This window comes from Salmo salar, chromosome ssa24 (genome assembly GCF_905237065.1).
Source record: "Salmo salar chromosome ssa24, Ssal_v3.1, whole genome shotgun sequence".
Classification (NCBI taxonomy): Eukaryota; Metazoa; Chordata; class Actinopteri; order Salmoniformes; family Salmonidae; genus Salmo; species Salmo salar.
In genome coordinates, this window is record NC_059465.1 from 17,577,288 (window position 1) to 17,595,402 (window position 18,115).

The 18,115-nt window shown below is 45.0% G+C and overlaps 1 protein-coding gene across 5 annotated transcripts in view; it reads right to left on the bottom strand.

The window, feature by feature from the left end:
* Positions 1 to 18,115, bottom strand: part of smtnb (smoothelin b) — a 92,140-nt gene that overhangs the window by 31,795 nt on the left and 42,230 nt on the right. For all 5 annotated transcript variants that reach the window (XM_045706730.1, XM_045706731.1, XM_014171305.2 and 2 more), the window contains 4 exons: positions 16,753 to 16,855; positions 11,178 to 12,043; positions 10,133 to 10,178; positions 3,493 to 4,131 (listed from right to left, as the gene is read on the bottom strand). In XM_045706730.1, the coding sequence (XP_045562686.1) occupies positions 3,493 to 4,131; positions 10,133 to 10,178; positions 11,178 to 12,043; positions 16,753 to 16,855 (1,654 nt within the window). The remainder of the gene's footprint in view (positions 1 to 3,492; positions 4,132 to 10,132; positions 10,179 to 11,177; positions 12,044 to 16,752; positions 16,856 to 18,115) is intronic.

Here is an 18,115-nt window from a genome sequence, read left to right on the forward strand (position 1 = left end):
TGCATATGACTAATAAAACTTTAAATGGGGTGTTAAAGGATGGTAGTGAGTCACACTATGGACCCCGCCACCACTAATATAAACACCCATGTTCCATCTTTCTCTGCACACATACAATGTCATGTGACCTGTGCACCAACACCAACACACACACACAGTAAACTGGGGACCAACATAATACGTTTTTTATGAATCAAAAAGGGGCTTAGGTGGTTGGGCGTGGCAATGGGCGTGGCAGGAGGCGTGGTAATGGGCACGGTCAGCCCGGTGGAGAACATTTTAGAGGCCTCCACCTTGGCAGTGTAGGGAAATGCTTTAATATTTAAGCCAATTACCTGCAATTCTCAAAATTTCTCCATGAAGATGAAGAGAAATTGTTTCAGTTTTAAAGCACATTTCTGCAATCCTACACACTTTCTCATAGAGCGGAGAGAAAATGTTGCTGTTTTAAAGCTAATTTCCTGCAATTCTATGCATTTTGACATGGCTAATGCTGTGTTCCTTTGTTCAAACATAATAAAATCAATACTGCTAAATTCATTGTTTTGGGAAATTTCAAATCTCCCTGACTGTAGCTTTTATTTAGGTAATTGATAGTATTCAAATATTATATTATTAAACAATATATACATAAGCTCATTAAGCGTTTTTCCATTCCGAAAATGAATTTCAAAAAATATACAGTGCATTCGGAAAGTATTCAGAACGTAACAACATTTTGTTACGTTACAGCCTTATTCTGAAATTGATTCAATTGTTTTTCCCCCTCGATATACTACACACAATACCCCATAACGACAAAGAAAAAACAGTTTTTTTGATATTTTTGCAAAGTTATAAAAAATTAACAAATGAAATAACACATTTACATAGGTATTCAGACCCTTTACTCAGTACTTTGTTAAAAGCAGCTATGGCAGCAATTACAGCCTCGCTTGTCTTAAAGCCACTCCTGCATTGTCTTGGCTGTGTGTACCTGAGCTCAATTTCGAGTCTCATAGCAAAGGGTCTGAATACTTATGTAAATAAGGTATTTCCGTAATTTTTTATTTTAATACATTTGCAAAAATGTCTAAAAAACAGTTTTTTCTCTTTGTCATTATGGGGTTTTGTCTGTAGATTGATGAGGAAAACAATGAATTTAATACATTTTAGAATAAGGCTGTAACGTAACAAAATGTGGAAAAGTCAAGGTGTCTGAATACTTTCCGAATGCACTGTATATATTTTTACACTGTTTGGACTTAGGCTTCCTGAAACTCTTTGGCTTTCTCTTAGGATTTCAATAGCAGAAAAATCCCTACATAAGACAGCAGCTATGTCAGTTTAACCACATCTGTAAAACAGAAGTGCCTGTTTGATCCGTTCCAGTGTTCTGTACTGTACACTCAGGACTGTTGTTAGGAGCTGCTGGGTGAACACAAGACATTCTCCAAACCGGTCTTCAGTCAGTGGCAGGAAGCTTCCAAAAAAGGAAAATTGGGCTTAACGCCGACCTCTTGAAGAAGCCCAGTGGAGCTGTCAGAGGGTCTGGGAGGAGGGAGATGAGGCGAGGGGGCTAATCAGAGTCTGACTGGGTGCTGTAATAGTCCTGCTCCAGGCAGGGTCTTAAGTAAACTGTTTGGGTTGGAGGTCCTGGTGGTTGGACAGTGCTGGAGCACAAGACTGGTTGTTTGGACAGATGTCCACAGCAGCTGTGAACAGGCCGCTTCTGAGACACACCAAAACACTAACATACACATACACAGAAAGACGAACAGAAACATACACAGACAAGTAGGTGTCCAGAGGGGTATCCTACAAACAAAGCTAGATCTACTCAGGGTTTTCTGAAGCTAACTAGCTCCAGTTAGCTTCACATTCCAGCTCAGACTTCATACTGTACGTATTAGGAAGGTGGATATTGCTTGTCTGCTTGCCACTAACACTAGCAGGCTTGTAATTGCACGTGCATGTCGCAGATGGCTAGTTGAACATCGAAAATCTTAATTGAGATAACGCTGAAACATCATATTTTCATTTGTGCCGAAAACAAAATAATGGAAATGTTATCTTGCAAATTCATGGTGTGAAATAGGCTTTTAGAAGTGCAGTCTTTATTTTATTGCTTATTATTATCATTAATACTTAATCATTAATAATTGGGGCGGCAGCGTACTTATTATTATCATCATCGTTAATACAGTCTATTTTTTATTACTTATTATTATCATTAATACAGTCTTTGGTGTGCTTATCAATGCACAAGCACCTTTTCCCCCACTCATATCAATATATATTTTTATTAAGTCATAAGAAAGCGTTACATTGTGTGAAGTTTACTAAATGTGTAAAGTGATATATTTTAACATATAAAAAACAAATATTTTATTAATAAAATATTTAATCAGTTGTCTTCCTTAAGAGATCTTTGCAAGAGGGAGGGAATCCAATTTCATTGGTCCTCAATTCTCGGCTCAGTCATTTCATTCAGGCTAAGTGGAATTAGCCGCGAGTTAGCCTGCCAAGGAGCAGGTTAGTTCTGAAGGCTCTCTTGCCATAGAAATGTACCTGGCTAAAAGGTGAGCCACTTTCATATGACTGGTTATCCCAAGTTGAACTGAGAGTTGACTAACGTTACCTTGCCAACTCCTCAAAACCTGCTTCGTAGGAAACCCCTCAGGAGTAGGATAAACGTTTAGCGATAACACCTGTTTTCAACGTTTGTATTGACAACGTATGCCCGAGTACTAGAGTATAGTGTGAGTGTTTGTATGGCATTTACAGAGTGGTATACAGACAATAGTCTGTTGTGGAAGTCGCCAACTCTGCAGGAATGCAGCAGAAAGACCACAGTGTATTGTGCTGTTAGACCATACAGTTTACTCAATAATTGCCCATTGTTGTGTGTCCTTGATCCCATACCACCCTCCATCCCCCCTCCACCTCCACACAGCGTGCCTGCCCATCATAGAGACAATGCTGCTCATGTCCACAGCAGAACCCTGCTCCCCCACACACACACTCCCTGGCCCTAACCCTGGCCCTGGTCTGTCCCCAGCCTGGGGTTCAGCCCTTCTGACTTACCCATACAAATGCATTCTATTTGTATGGACTGACCCCTGTCCCTGATCTCAAGGCTGATATTAGCATGCAGAGGTGGAGCTGGGACAGAACAGGAAACATCCAGTATCTACACAATCTGTCTCCACAAACAGACACAGTTCCTAGGATCTGCTGCAGTACACTGGGCTGAAGGGAGGAAAAATGGCTCCACTGCTAATGTTCGCTGATCTATTCTAAGATTTAAAAGGGAGAAAAAGATTTAAAGGCAAGTCTATGACTGATGTAGGCTCAAGGCACTCAGTCTGCCTGGTACCACTGGTAACGCATCATTTCAAATATCAACTTCTGTTTTTGGATTAAACACAAATCTATCAAAAGCTATGGTCTGTACATATAAAGAATCTGAAAGCAGAAATCTATCTAGCATCCATTAGGCAGTGCTCCTACCTGCTCTCTGTCCCATGGAGTTGGTGGTGATGCGTGGGGCCATGGGGGTCATGGAGGCCAGGTTGCCTCTCGAGGAAGAGGAGGAGGAGGTGGTGATGGTGCGTCCATCTTTGATCTCGATAGTTAGGAAGGTCTTCATGTCGGGGTCTGCCTCTCCCTGGCTCCCTGGGGTCTTGTCTTCCTTTGAGATGCCCGAGGAGTGCTGCAGCTTTTCAGCCAGCTGCTTCGCCCCGCCTACAGTGCTCATGGATTGAGCAGCGGTTTGCAGATCTTTGATGGCCACGCCCCCTGGCTGAATTGTGCCCTGGCATTGGACAAGGTTCTCTGAGGAGGAGGAAGATGAAGAGTACGATGTAGAACCTACATGGGGTCTCCCGTGCCTGTCTGTAAGGGATCTGATGGATACTGCTGTGGTCATTGCTGTTTGGTTGGCTGGCCCTGCTGCTTGTCCCTCACTCAGCTCGGTGGCTCTGCCTAAGACTCGGGCACTGGGGGCTGTCCCATTCCTTAGAGACTGAGAGCCCCTCTTCAGAAACGGGACACTGGGACTTGGGCTGGGCTCTGTGAACTTACGCATACGGTCCCGCACAGAGTTAGCCCGGCCAAACGGGGCCAAGACAACCGGCTCCTTTTCAGGCACTGCAAAACACAGACAACACATTAGTGGAAATGATTTACACACAGTAGCAAAGAACAGAAGAACACAAACACAGTCAAGTAATACAAACTCAGTAGTTAATTACCCAGCTCCACGGGACAGCTGACACACAAAGACTGGAAACATTTCAAAGTCTTCAGCAGGGCAATATGACTAAAATCCCCAAAACTCAAAGCAGCACACTCACTGCCTTTGTCTCCTCATCCTAAAGCTCTCTGCAAATCCCTTGATTTTATTTCCCTTCTCTCACACTCCCCCTCTCTCTCTCTTCCTTTTTCCAGCCCCCCTCCTTTTCTTCACTTGCCCTCCCTCATTCTCCCTCTTTTTCAGTGCGTCAGCTTTGGCCATAAGCTGACAGATGTCTAGGTTTCCTGAGTGTTTCTGGATTCCTGTTCCTTTATGTACAGTAAAATGATGGTCTGCTTTCATCACATATAGGGAAAAGCTCCACACTCATTTAGGGAAGCAGTTCCCTCCCGCTTAATAATCTCCATTTAGTGTGCTTGAGAATCACAAGCTTTTAGGAGCCTGGGGCCACAGAGAGGAGATTATAAAGAAGCGCTAGGGAGCAAAAGACAACGTCTCCCTTATGGAGGCAAAACAATTGAGGACACAGACCAGTGTTTACACGGGATAGAGAGTTAAAAAACGTGCACACACACACAGACAATCCTGTGCACTCGTATCTTCCATATCCTATCTCTATCCAGTCCTCTAGTGGTGCACCCTCACCCTCCCCTCTTTGAAAGGCCCTATACGGCCATGCTGGCCCTGGAAGTCTCCTTCGAATGGAAGCCATTCAACTGGTAGGACTTAGGGAGCAGGGTGTCTTCATATTAGAGGAACAGCTATAACTCAGCAGCACTAAGGGCTTCCAGCTCATAGGTCCTCTGGTGTGATGTTATCAACACTGCCGGTGGAGTTTAACAGTAAAGCACAAGTAATGAGGCACACATCCTGGCTGGCTCCCACTTTAAATGTCAGGTTATTACATCTATAGTGCCTTCAGAAAGTATTTCATACCCCTTGACTTAATCCAAATTTTGTTTTGTTACAAACTGAATTCAAAATGGATTAAATAGATTTTCTTTCTCACCCATCTACAAACAATACCCTATACTGACCAAATCAGGGCTGAGTATGTAAATATCTTCAAATTCGTTTCCTAACTCCCACATGATCAGACTGAGCATTCCAATGGCCAAAAGAGGCGCAGGGAAATAAATGATAAAAAAATATATATTGAAGTAATTTTCATGAAATAAACACACAGAGTGATTTATTACAGTGATGATTTAAAACTACAATTAAAAAGACTGCATGGGGGCTTTAAGGGCCACAAAATTAGCAGCGACGACTGGAATGTAAACTCTGTGGATTTAGAAACTAGAAGTGCTCCTGAGTAGAATGGACACAACCTTTCACTGTGACACAATGTACAGAACATTTTGTATTGTCCAAATGATAGGAGAACACACACAAAAAACATTGTTGACCATTTAGGCTTGAGAAAATAAACAACTAAATCACATATCTCAGAAACATTTTAAAGACGCACTATGCAGAAATTGCTCTGCCATTTCCTTCTGGCTAAAATTCTAATAGTTCGCTTAATTTCAGTTTATGTGGCAAAACAAGCAAGTACAGTGTAGAGAATCATTGTACCATCTAAACCACTGAAATATATTTTCTATAACCAAAAATATTGTATTTGATTGAAGCTGGAGTCCAAAACCAAAATAGAAAGGCAAAAACAAAATGTAAGAACAGTAAGTATAAAAATAGCGCACATAAAACAGATCTACCGCTTCTTAGATGAGAATGACATATATATAACACACATTTCTATGTGAATTTGGTCAGGTACTGATAAAAAATAAACGCCACATGCAACAATTTCAAAGATTTTACTGAGTTACAGTTAATATAAGGAAATCAGTCAATGTAAATAAATTCATTAGGCCCTAATCTATGGATTTCACATGACTGGGCAGAGGTGCAGCCATGGGTGGGACTTTAAATAATTATTTGTATGATAACTAGTATAAAATATATTGATAATTGTGCACATTGTCCACCATTTTCACCCTAACTATTCATTTACAAAGTATACAGGACAAAAAATCCATGATCTTGCAGTGCCTTCAGAAAGTATTCATACCCCTTGACTTATTCCAAATTTTGTTGTGTTACAGCCTGAATTCAAAATTCATTAAAACAAAAAACATTCACACATCTACACACAATACCCCATAATGACAAAGTCAAAACATGTTTTTAGAAATTGTTGCAAATTTATTTAAAATGAAATACAGAAATATCACATTTACATAAGTACTCACACCCCTGAGTCAATACTTTGTAGAATAACCTTTGGCGTCGATTACAGCTTTGAGTCGTGTTGAGTATGTTTGTATCAGCTTTGCACGTCTGGATTTGAGGATTTTCTCCCATTCTTCCTTGCAGATTTCCTCAAGCTCTGTTAAATTAGATGGGGAGCGGCAGTGAACAGCAATCTTCAAGTCTCTCCACAGATTTTCAATGGGATTCAAGTCTGGGCTTTGGCTGGGCAACTCAAGGTCTTTCACATTCTTGTTCTGAAGCCATTCCAGCGTTGCTATGGCTGTATGCTTGAGGTCATTGTCCTGTTGGAACATAAATCTTTGCCAGTCTATGGTTGTTTGCACGCTGAAGCAGGTTCTCATCAATTCATTGTTCCCTCTCTCCTTACCAGTCTCCCAGTCCCTACCGCTGAAAAGCATCACCATAGCATGATGCTACCACCACCATGCTTCACGGTAGGGATGGTGTTAGACGGGTGATAAGCTGTGCCTGGTTTTCTCCAGACATAGCGCTTTGCATTCAGGCCCAAGAATAATATTTCTCATCAGACCACATAATCTTTTGCCTTATGCTTTCAAAGTTTTTCACATGCCTTTTTGCAAACTCGTGCCTTTTTCTCAAGAGTGGCTTCCATCTGGCCACTCTCCCATAAAGCTCAGATTGGTGAAGTTCTGTAAAGCAGGGTTTCCCAAACTCGGTCCTGGCCCCCCCGCGGGTGCACATTTTGGTTTTTGCTTTAGCAGTACACAGCGGATTTATAACCAAGTCATCATCAAGCTGTGATTATTTGAACCAACTGTGTAATGCTAGGGCAAAAACGTGCACCGAGCAGGAGCCCCAGGATCCAGTTTGGGAAACACTGCTGTTGAGACTGTTGTCCTTCCTGCAGGTTTTCCCATCTCAGCCAAGAAACTCTGTAGTTCTGTCAGAGTGGTTGTAGCGGCTTTATGTCTCTAAATAACCAATTAACCTACACTACATGGACAAAAGTATGCGGACACCAGGTCGTCGAACATCATGGGAATTAATATGAAGTTGGTCCGTCCTTTGCTGGTGTAACAGCTTCCACTCTTCTGGGAAGGCTTTCCACTAGATGTTGGAACATTGCTGCGGGGACTTGCTTTCATTGAGCCACAAGAGCATTTGTGAGGTCGGGCACTGATGTTGGGCGATTAGGTCCGGCTCGCAGTTTGTGCACAGGGGCATTGCCATGTTGAAACAGGAAAGGGCCTTCCCAAAACTGTTGCCACGAAGTTGGAAGCACAGAATCGTCTAGAATGCCATTGTATGCTGTAGCCTTAAGATTTCCCTTCACTGGAACGAAGGGTCCTAGCCCGATCCATCAAAAACAACCCCAGACCATTATTCCTCCTCCACCAAACTTTACAGTTGGCACTATGCATTCGGGCAGGTAGCATTCTCCTGGCAACCGCCAAACCCAGATTCGTCCATCGGACTGCCAGATGGTGAAGCGTGATTCATCACTCCAGAGAATGCATTTCCACTGCTCCAAAGTCCAATGGTTGGGCAAGCGTTACACCACTCTAGCCGACGATTGGCATTGCGCATGGTGATCTTAGGATTGTGTCCGCCATGGAAACCCATTTCATGAAGCTCCAGATGAGCAGTTTGGAACACGGTAGTGAGTGTTGCAACCGAGGACAAAACAATGTATGCGCTACGCGCTTCAGCACTTAGCAGTCCAATTCTGCTAGCTTGTGTGGCCTACCACTTCGCGGCTGAGCAGCTGTTGCTCCTAGACGTTTCCACTGCACAATAACAGAACTTACAGTTGACAAGGGCAGCTCTAGCAGGGCAGTAATTTGATGAATTGACTTGTTGGAAAGGTGGCATCCTATGAAGGTATATATCCTCCAAACACCAGCTTTGAGAGCATTATCACTTTTATACAACGGGTTACCAACATATTAAAATAATGATTTACATATGGACGAGACCCAGCCGTTAGTTCTAAATGTTCTATTGGCATACTGGCTGGCAACGTTCTTATCCCTCGCTAGCTAGCCAACTACGGCTAATTTACACTCACGTCAAACAGTGCAGCCAGAATAACAACAAAGTCGGCACATTTGCATAATCTGTTTTCTAGTGACATTTATTTGGATAGATCCATAACAATGAGATAATGAGGCGTGATTTCACCTGGCATAGAAAATGGGCTGTCTCGTTGGGACACGGTTGTTAAAAGGAGCCACCAAACAAAACAGCTAACCAAATCACTTCAAACTGATGCTATAAAAGACTGCAAACCGGCTGCACTTTGAATCATTTAACCTGTTTTCTATTGATATTTCTTTGTATATATCCATAAAAATGTGGCCGATTCATGATTTCGACTGGCTGAGAAAAGCTGCCCCTGCCTGTCTGTCTCACCCCAACTCTCGACATGTTTATTACTACTGTGCGAAAGCTGGAGATCTAATTCGAATATTGAAACAATGTTGCAAATGTCGGAGGGACAGGCAGCAAGGTTTATACAAATCTCCTCTGTTGAAAACTAAATGTTAGCCTAAAAAAAAAGTGAGATAATGTCTGGATGGTTTTTATGGTGGAGATCAAATTTATAAATTGCCTGTCTGGGCTGATAAGACAATGTATTGCGCAGTCAAATGGAACAGAGTAAATAGGCATTTTAAACGTCATAGATTTATCCAGTGGTAACTTGTGGAATAGACACTGGCTGGAATGCGGTTTAAACCATTCCGCATTTAGGATTAGACCCACCCGTTGTATAATAAACTAATATTTGCATAACCAAAGAAATATATGGTCCCGTGTGGCTCAGTTGGTAGAGCATGGTGTTTGCAACGCCAGGGTTGTGGGTTCGATTCCCACGGGGGACCAGTACAGAGAAAAAAAATGAATGAAATGTATGCATTCACTACTGTAAGTCGCTCTGGATAAGAGCATCTGCTAAATGACTAAAATGTAAAATATAGAAACTGACTACAACAGAGGTCATTGGGTTCTTTGGTCACCTCCCTGACAAAGGTCATTGTTTCTCAGTTTGGTCGGACGGCCAGCTCTAGGCATAGTCTAGTAGCTCCATATTTTTTCAATTTCCCAATGATGGAGACCACTGTGCTCTTGGAAACTGTCAACACTCTAGAAATGGTTTTATACCCTTCCCCAGATATATGCCTCATCACAATAATATCTTGGAGATCTACAGACAGTTATTTGGACTTCATGGTATAGTTTCTGCTCTGACATGCACTGTCAACAGGGGGACGTTATATAGACAGGTGTGTTTCTTTCTAAATCATGTCCAAACAAGTGAATTGGCCACAGGTGGACTCAAGTTGTAGTGACATTTCAAGGATGATCAAAGGAAATTGGATGCAGCTCAATCTGGAGTGTCATAGCAAAGGGGTGTGAATAGGTACAGTATGTAAATGAGATATTTCTGTATTTCATTTTCAATAAGCAAATATTTCTAAAAACATGTTTTCACTTTGGCATGATGGGGTATTGTGTGTAAATGGGTGACAATACATTTGATCCATTTTGAATTCAGGTTGCAACAACAAAGTGTCAATTAAGTCAAGGGGTAGGAACACTTTCTAAAGGCACTGTACACACATAGATTCATTTTTTTTTATCTGTAAACATGCTCACCTGCATCGTTTGCTTTGCTGAGAGTAGTGAATAAAGTATCTCTGACCTGAAAATGAGAGAGAGAGAGAGAGAGAGAGAGAGTTTAGATGAAAATAAAACACAGTAAAGCATCACAGGGCAATAGTGCAGATCCATGGGATGGCAAGGCACTGCGGGCAGGGAGGATCAGACTGGTCATGGTGCAACCACGTGAACACACATACAGGTGACCAGGGTAGTGTTTGCATTATGTAACAGTGTTTAGAGTGAGGGAGAGAAGTTTGTGTCTCTGTTCTTTTTTGGGCTGATCAAGGGGCCATGGGGCCATGATGTGCCTGAACTTCCACAGCGTAATGTAAACATACAGAACACAAGCATATTATATTGCAGGGCTCTATAAAAGAGCCTGTAGCCTGCGTTGGGTAAACACTCCCGATAAGAGCGACGATGTGGTGTCATGGTGACCCAAGTCCCTGATGAGGGCTTTGAGCAAACAATAGAGAGACTCAGAATGCTGCAGCATTCTCCTGCCTGTGTGTTTGGCTGTTTCTAGCGAGCCCCAGCGGCTCTCCCTCTGACAGCAGGTGAGGGAGACAGAGATCTGAGGGGAACCAGAACCAGTTGAGCACAACAAAGGACTTGGGCCCGGCTCTGAGGTGCTGAGTTTATTTGTGCAGCAAATTTACCATAGCTTAACAAAGCTATTAAAGACATACAGAGAAAGATGAGATGTTTATAGTTGCCGACGTGATGAAGGTACTGAGAACTGGTATTTCAAAATAGAGGGAGGGATGGAAGGAAAGGGAAGGGAAACGGGATACCTAGTCAGTCGCACAACTGAATGCATTCAACTGAAATGTGTCATCCACATTTAACCCAACCCCTCTGAATCAGAGAGGTGTAGGAGAGGGACACTAGCAGAGTGAGTGAACATTGTAGCCTCATCATCATTGCTCAACATCCCCCTCTAGTGGTGTACATATACCTACATATTCTCCTGTTCTACCTAGAGACACAGCAGATCATACCAGCAAGCATCACCCTGGAAGATTAAACAAGAGTGTACCTTCTGTTCCTGGATGTCTCCTCTTCCCTTGGAACTGCCATTGAGCAGGGTACTGTGGGAGCCTGAGGCTTTTCTGTATAGGACGGCCCCATCAGGCTGATCACAGTTGGTAGTGGAGCAGTCTTGGCGGGGTTGGGCTGAATGGTGATTGGTGCTCTCAGCCTCTGAATCTGTGCTGGAGGAGGAGCTACTCATGGTCACCTCTGGCTCTTCCACACGGCCCCGCTCAACAGAAGTCACACCCACGCTTAGGTCAGACGTCCCAGAGTCCAGTCGTTTCCGTGACAGCAGCCCTGCGCTGTCAGAGGTCTCAGAGCCTAGAGGGGCTGGCGGTCCCGTGCTGGAGTCTGACGTGCCAGAGTCTAGTCTCGGTCTGAAGCGGGACTTGGAGGCCCCAGAGTCCAGTCTGCCTCTGTGGTCTGAACACTGGCTTCTGTCTGACGCTCCTGAGTCCACCCTGGTCCTGAAGGCTGAGCCCAGACCCAGGCTCTTTTCTGACGCTCCTGAGTCCACCCTGGTCCTGAAGGCTGGGCCCAGACCCAGGCTCTTTTCTGACGCTCCTGAGTCCACCCTGGTTCTGAAGGCTGAGCCCAGACCCAGGCTCTTTTCTGACGCTCCTGAGTCCACCCTGGTTCTGAAGGCTGGGCCCAGACCCAGGCTTTTCTCTGAGGCTCCTGAGTCGATACGGGGCCTGGAGGCCAGGGTATGGTCCGAGGATGTCGAGTCAGAGCATTGGCGGTGGGACAGGACCACGTCCAGCTCTGATGTTGTCACAGGGTCCCAGATCTTTGGGTGGTTCAGCAGAGGGCCGGAGACCTCTTTCCTCACCAGGGGGTCCAGAACCAGAACCATGCCTGAGTTGGAGCCTATGGAACACAACCACCATAATACAGTGAGTGGACACAGTGGAACATACCCATGATTACATCTAGTTGGAGTGCAAGATGGCGCCGACAGAGATGGTCACCTCGCTTCAGGTCCTTAGGAAACTATGCAGTAATATGTTTTTTTTATGTATTATTTCTGACATTGTTAGCCCAGAAAATCTCAAGTGTTATTACATACAGTCGGGAAGAACTATTGGATATAAAAGCGATGTCAATTTACCAACATTATGACCAGGAATACGACTTTCCCGAAGCGGGTCCTTTGTTCGGACCTCCACCCTGGACATGGGATCTAATCCCAGAGGCCGACCCCAAACAACGTCGTCGCCGCAGGAGAGGCAGACGGAGCAGCCTAATGGTCAGACTTAGAAGGCGAGCACACCATACACCATACACAAAGCCCTCCCCCGCCCTCCCTTCGGCAAATCTGACCATGACTCCATTTTGTTGCTCCCATCCTACAGGCAGAAACTAAAACAGGAAACACCCGTGCTCAGGTCTATCCAATGCTGGTCTGACCAATCGGATTCCATGCTTCAAGATTGCTTCGATCACGTACACTGGGATATGTTCCGGGTAGCCTCAGACAATAACATTGACGTATATGCTGACTCGGTGAGCGAGTTTATTAGCAAGTGCATCAGAGATGTTGTACCCACTGTGACTATTAAAACCTTCCCTAACCAGAAACCGTGGATTGATGGCAGCATTCACACAAAACTGAAAGCGCGAACCACCACTTTTAATCATGGCAAGGCGACTGGAAACATGACCGAATACAAACAGTGTAGTTATTCCCTCCGCAAGGCAATCAAACAAGCAAAGCATCACTATAGAGACAAAGTAGAGTCGCAATTCAACGGCTCAAACACGAGACGTATGTGGCAGGGTCTACAGTCAATCACAGATTACAAAAAGAAAACCAGCTCCGTCGCAAAGATCAACGTCTTGCTCCCAGACAAATTAAACAACTTCTTTGCTCGCTTTGAGGACAATACAGTGCCACTGACACAGCCCGCTACCAAAGCCGGTGGGCACCAACGTGAGTAAAACATTTAAACATGTTAACCCTCGCAAGGCTGCCGGCCCAGACGGCATCCCTAGCCACGTTGTCAGAGCTTCCACAGACCAGCTGGCTGGTGTGTTTACGGACATATTCAATCAATCCCTATCCCAGTCTGTTGTCCCCACATGCTTCAAGATGGTCACCATTGTTCCTGTTCCCAAGAAAGCTAAAGTAACTGAACTAAATGACTATCGCCCCGTAGCACTCACTTCTGTCATCATGAAGTGCTTTGAGAGACTAGTCAAGGATCATATCACCTCCACCCTACCTGACACCCTAGACCCACTCCAATTTGCTTACCGCCCCAATAGGTCCACAGACAACGCCATCAGACATCGCCATCCACAGACATCGCCATCACACTGCCCTATCCCATCTGGACAAGAGGAATACTTATGTAAGAATGCTGTTCATTGACTACAGCTCAGCATTCAACACCATTGTACCCTCCAAACTCGTCATTAAGCTCAAGACCCTGGGTCTCGACCCCGCCCTGTGCAACTGGGTCCTGGACTTTCTGACGGCCGCCCCCAGATGGTGAAGGTAGGAAACAACATCTCCACCCCACTGATCCTCAACACTGGGGCCACACAAGGGTTCATTCTCAGCCCTCTCCTATACTGCACTGTTGGAACTAGAAGCACAAGCATTTCGCTACAGTCGCATTAACATCTGCTAACCATGTGTATGTGACCAATAAAATTTGATTTGATTATAGTGCAGAGGAACACTATGGAAATACAACTCTGCTCTGTACAACTCTGTTCTTGCATTTTTTTTGTTTCTCTGACCGAACATAAAAAAAGATGGAATGTCGGGTCACGTGAGAGGTTGGTTGCTGGAGAACTTGTGGATTGCTGATGGATATGAAAGGTTTCTGCATATGCCAAATCCCCAAGAGCGTGGGAGAGACGTGTGAGCGTCACTGGGTATACGAGAGGAGACACATGGAGACATAATGGGATGAAGGCATTTCCTCCAGGTCTGACTCAATTCCTGGGCCAGATGTCTACGTGTGCGTATGTGAGAGAAAGCGCCACAACAGTAGGTGGTAACCGAGCAGTAGGAAGTGTAGGGGGAAGTGGGGGGGTGAAATAGAGACTAGGATAAGTACTTCCCCTCCCCCGGTCCCTATCCAACATCCTCCTCCATTCATCAGGAAACTACACTCCAAACAACACTGCAGTGCCCACATCCTCCCTCTCCTAGAGCCAGAGTCTCTCGCTCCGTCTCTCGCTCTCTCAACCTACCTCTTACCCTGTGATGCTCACTGCTCAGTGCCTTTAACTCTGGTTGGCTGTACAGGGACCACAGACAAGCTGCATAAAAGACACCGACAGAGTGGAAATTCACGGTGTCCTTACAAGAGTCACATCATTGTATGATAACACATCTCTGCATACCCTAGCTATGTGTCCGATCCAGAGTTCACAAAGCATGCAGGAAGAGGTTCACTTGATTGGTTGATTAAATAGTTATAGACTGGGGTCTGAATAAGAAACATGCTTATTATATGCATTCACTTCAAAAATCACAACATGGCTGCCTTTCTCACATGAGGCCCTATAAAATAGACCACGTGATCTAATGAAGGCCCCAGTCAACTCCAATGAAAAGAGAACTATAGTTAAAGGGATGATGTTTGTACATCATTGTGTCCAGTCCATTGTGCCCTGTTGTGAGGGTTTCTGGGAATACCCCTACTGCTCTTGGAAAATGGTTTTAAATAACCACACTAGTGCATAATGCAGAGAGCCCCCCTCCCCTAACCCTTCTTTAAATAGCAACAACAACAAAAGCAGTCTTTTCAGTGTCAAGTTCAAATTTGAGGAGTCTGGCTCCCTGTCACTCAGAGTGGCTCAGTGGAACGTGCCATGTCTCTCAAACGGGTAATTTCCTAAATCACAGCCTTGTCACCAACACTGTGGACTGTGAGCATGTATACTTGTGCAAGACATGCTGCTGTATATTTAAGCATGTGTGTGTGTGTTAGTGTGAGTGTGTGAGTGTGTGTGTGAAAAGTGAGAGAGAGGTATGTGTGTGTGTGTGTGTGTGTGTGTGTGTGTGTGTGTGGCAGCCAATGTGCCATTGTAAACCCCTAATCTTCAAAGTTTAGTTCTCTCTTTCTAGCCACTTCTCTCCTTCTCTCTGTTAAAAAGGACATCTCACCCCCCTTGCCACTGGCCGAACCCACCCCACCCTATCCTATCCTGTTTGTTCCCAGCCACTAACTTCCTGTGTCTTTGTGTATCGGCGTCCATTTCAAACAGCTCCTACCCTCAATCATTCTGCTCTGTGGAGGTCTGCTCCTGCCAGCTGCAGGCCTGGACTTCAACCCGGAACGAATTGAAGGGCGAGGGGAGAGCAAGGAGAGCTGGGTGTTTCTGGTCCATGTCAAGAAAGGATTCTGTTCTAGTTCTGGTATGTGGTTTAAATAGCAGAGGTATCACTACTGGCTGTGGGTTCCCCCTTGAACAGATGATATTCCTGTTCCGTCTCATAACCCCACTACTACCAGACACTGGCTGAGTGGGATGCTGAGGTCCAAGGAAAGGCCAGACCACACGGTGTGCGTCCCAAATGGCACCTTACTCTCATAGGCTCGTAGGGCTCTGGTCAAAAGTAGTGCACTATATAGGGAATAGGGTGCTATTTGGGACGCACACCATGATTTAAGTATTAGAGGCGGGTATATTTTTTCAACAAATACTCACTTTACATTCAGGCATTCAAATCAGTATGGTAGTAAACTAATGATCTATTCTACTGCATGCTTCACTCAACTATTCCTCTCTCCTATATCCTGCTCTTTCACTCTAGCCCTTTATCGGTCCTTTCTCATTTAAACATTTACATTTCGATCACTTTGTGTAGGGAGTGGGTGTACAAGGCAAAAGGTCATGGATGAAGATAGCACACCTACAGTAAAGCATTCACTGTGTTTGCTAACAGTGGTTAATGAAATGACTACACACCCAAAACCAGAGTGTTAGTCCCATGACTGTGGTGCCTCTAACCTCAAAATAAAAAGGAGGAGCTAAACCAATGTGACCGACCGACCGCCTCAGCTCCACTCCCCTCCAGCAGAATGGCTCTATTGATTGGCTATTTTCACTAGCAGGCCAGAGGAAATTGCATCTAAGTGCATAAGTGTGGAAATACCGGAAATTATTTCAATCAATGTTGTGTTTAAGTAGAATTTCCTATCCAAACTTGACCCTTAAACTAATGCAAAGATGATCATAAAAGCATGTCATATATAGAACAGAGATTTCAATGGCAGGAAGCATATAAACTATGTGTCTGAGTGCGCCTGTGCGTGTCTGCGTGCGTGCGTGCGCGTGCATGTGCGTGTGTGTGGCTCCCGTGTGGCTCAGTTGGTAGAGCATGGTGTTTGCAACGCCAGGGTTGTGGGTTCGTTTCCCATGGGGGACCAGTATGGAGAAAAAAAAATGTATGAAATGTATGCATTACTACTGTAAGTCGCTCTGGATAAGAGCGTCTACTAAAATGTAATGTAAGTGTAAGTGCGTGTGTGTGTGCGTGCGTGTTGGACCTATGGACAGGCTGAGAGGAAAGGAACAGTCAACCACTCATTCAGATGGTCTTTGACGTTGCTCACCTGTCCTATGTAGCTCTCTGCCCTGCTGCGTCTGGTGGCTGCGCAGCTCCCGGATCTGTGACTTGATTCTCTCTCGCTCACCAAAGCTCTCCCTCTCTGTGTCCTGCAGAAACAACACAGTAAATCAGAGACACTCGGTGCTTTTCAATACATCATCGCATCAATACGGAGTCGAGACGAGGGCATTTAGTTCTTTTCACAGGCAGTATGACATAGACAGAACACAGTCAGTCAGCCCAGCTACAACAGTGAGCTGATCCCATCCCATCCCTCTCAGTGGTCTGATCAGAAGATTTGTAGAACCATCAGGTGCACAAAGTCCTCTGTCTGTATAGGTCAATCAGAACAGTGTTGTGTATCAGGGTCAAACGCTCCTCAAAAGAGAGAGGCCATGATGAGGCCCTGCCTACGGATGAGATGATAAGACAGCTGTTGGCTGCCTCTACCCTGTCCCTGTTCACCCAGGGAGAGACACAGCGCAGCACAACACACCCTGAGAGCCAGGCAGGTAAATCAACCAACCAACCATCCCATAATACTTTGAAGCTGGATTCTACACCAAGGGAGTTAGTGAGCCAGCTGTATGGACACGGCCTTCTGTTGGGGGTAATGATTGAACTGTGCTGGGTTGGGTTAGCATCTGCCTGACCTCTCTGACCCCTCATTCCTCCACCTTGGGCTGCCGTGTCAGTAACATCTGTTCCTCAGTACAGACAGAGCAGTACACACTGCACAGCCAGCCCAGACATGAGAAACACACAGGGCCTCAAAATCTGCCATGAGAGAGGAAAGACACAGTAGGAGGGAGACGGTAGAATCGAGAGCACAACGTTTCGGCATATGGAGAGGAAATGGGAGGTGGAGACAGAAGGAGAGAGAAAGGGAGCGATCTAGAGGCTGCCACTGCTGTAGGCCCCTGCTGCCTGACCTTGAGAGACTCTACAGGAGGAGCAGCTGTACAAACACCAAGGCCAACACACACACGGACACACACACACAACCACACTCTCCCTCCTACATACGACCACACTCTCCCTCCTACATACGACCACACTCTCCCTCCTACATACGACCACACTCTCCCTCCAGTGCACCCCAAACCTCTCCACTGAAGTGCATCTGTGTGGAAAAGGATTGGGTGGTTTTATGGGCTTTCTACACACGCTTATTTAGAAATATATAAATAACTTCCCAGTTTTTCTTCATAACCACAAGGTATTTGGCATATTGCACCCAGGAATAGTCAAACCAGATCTGTGTCTGGTTCACTGGTCTATAAACGGGTATCATGAGAAATACTTTTCCCTGAAACGACATAACGCCAGAATTACAGCAGAGTGCCACTACTAATACATGTACACCG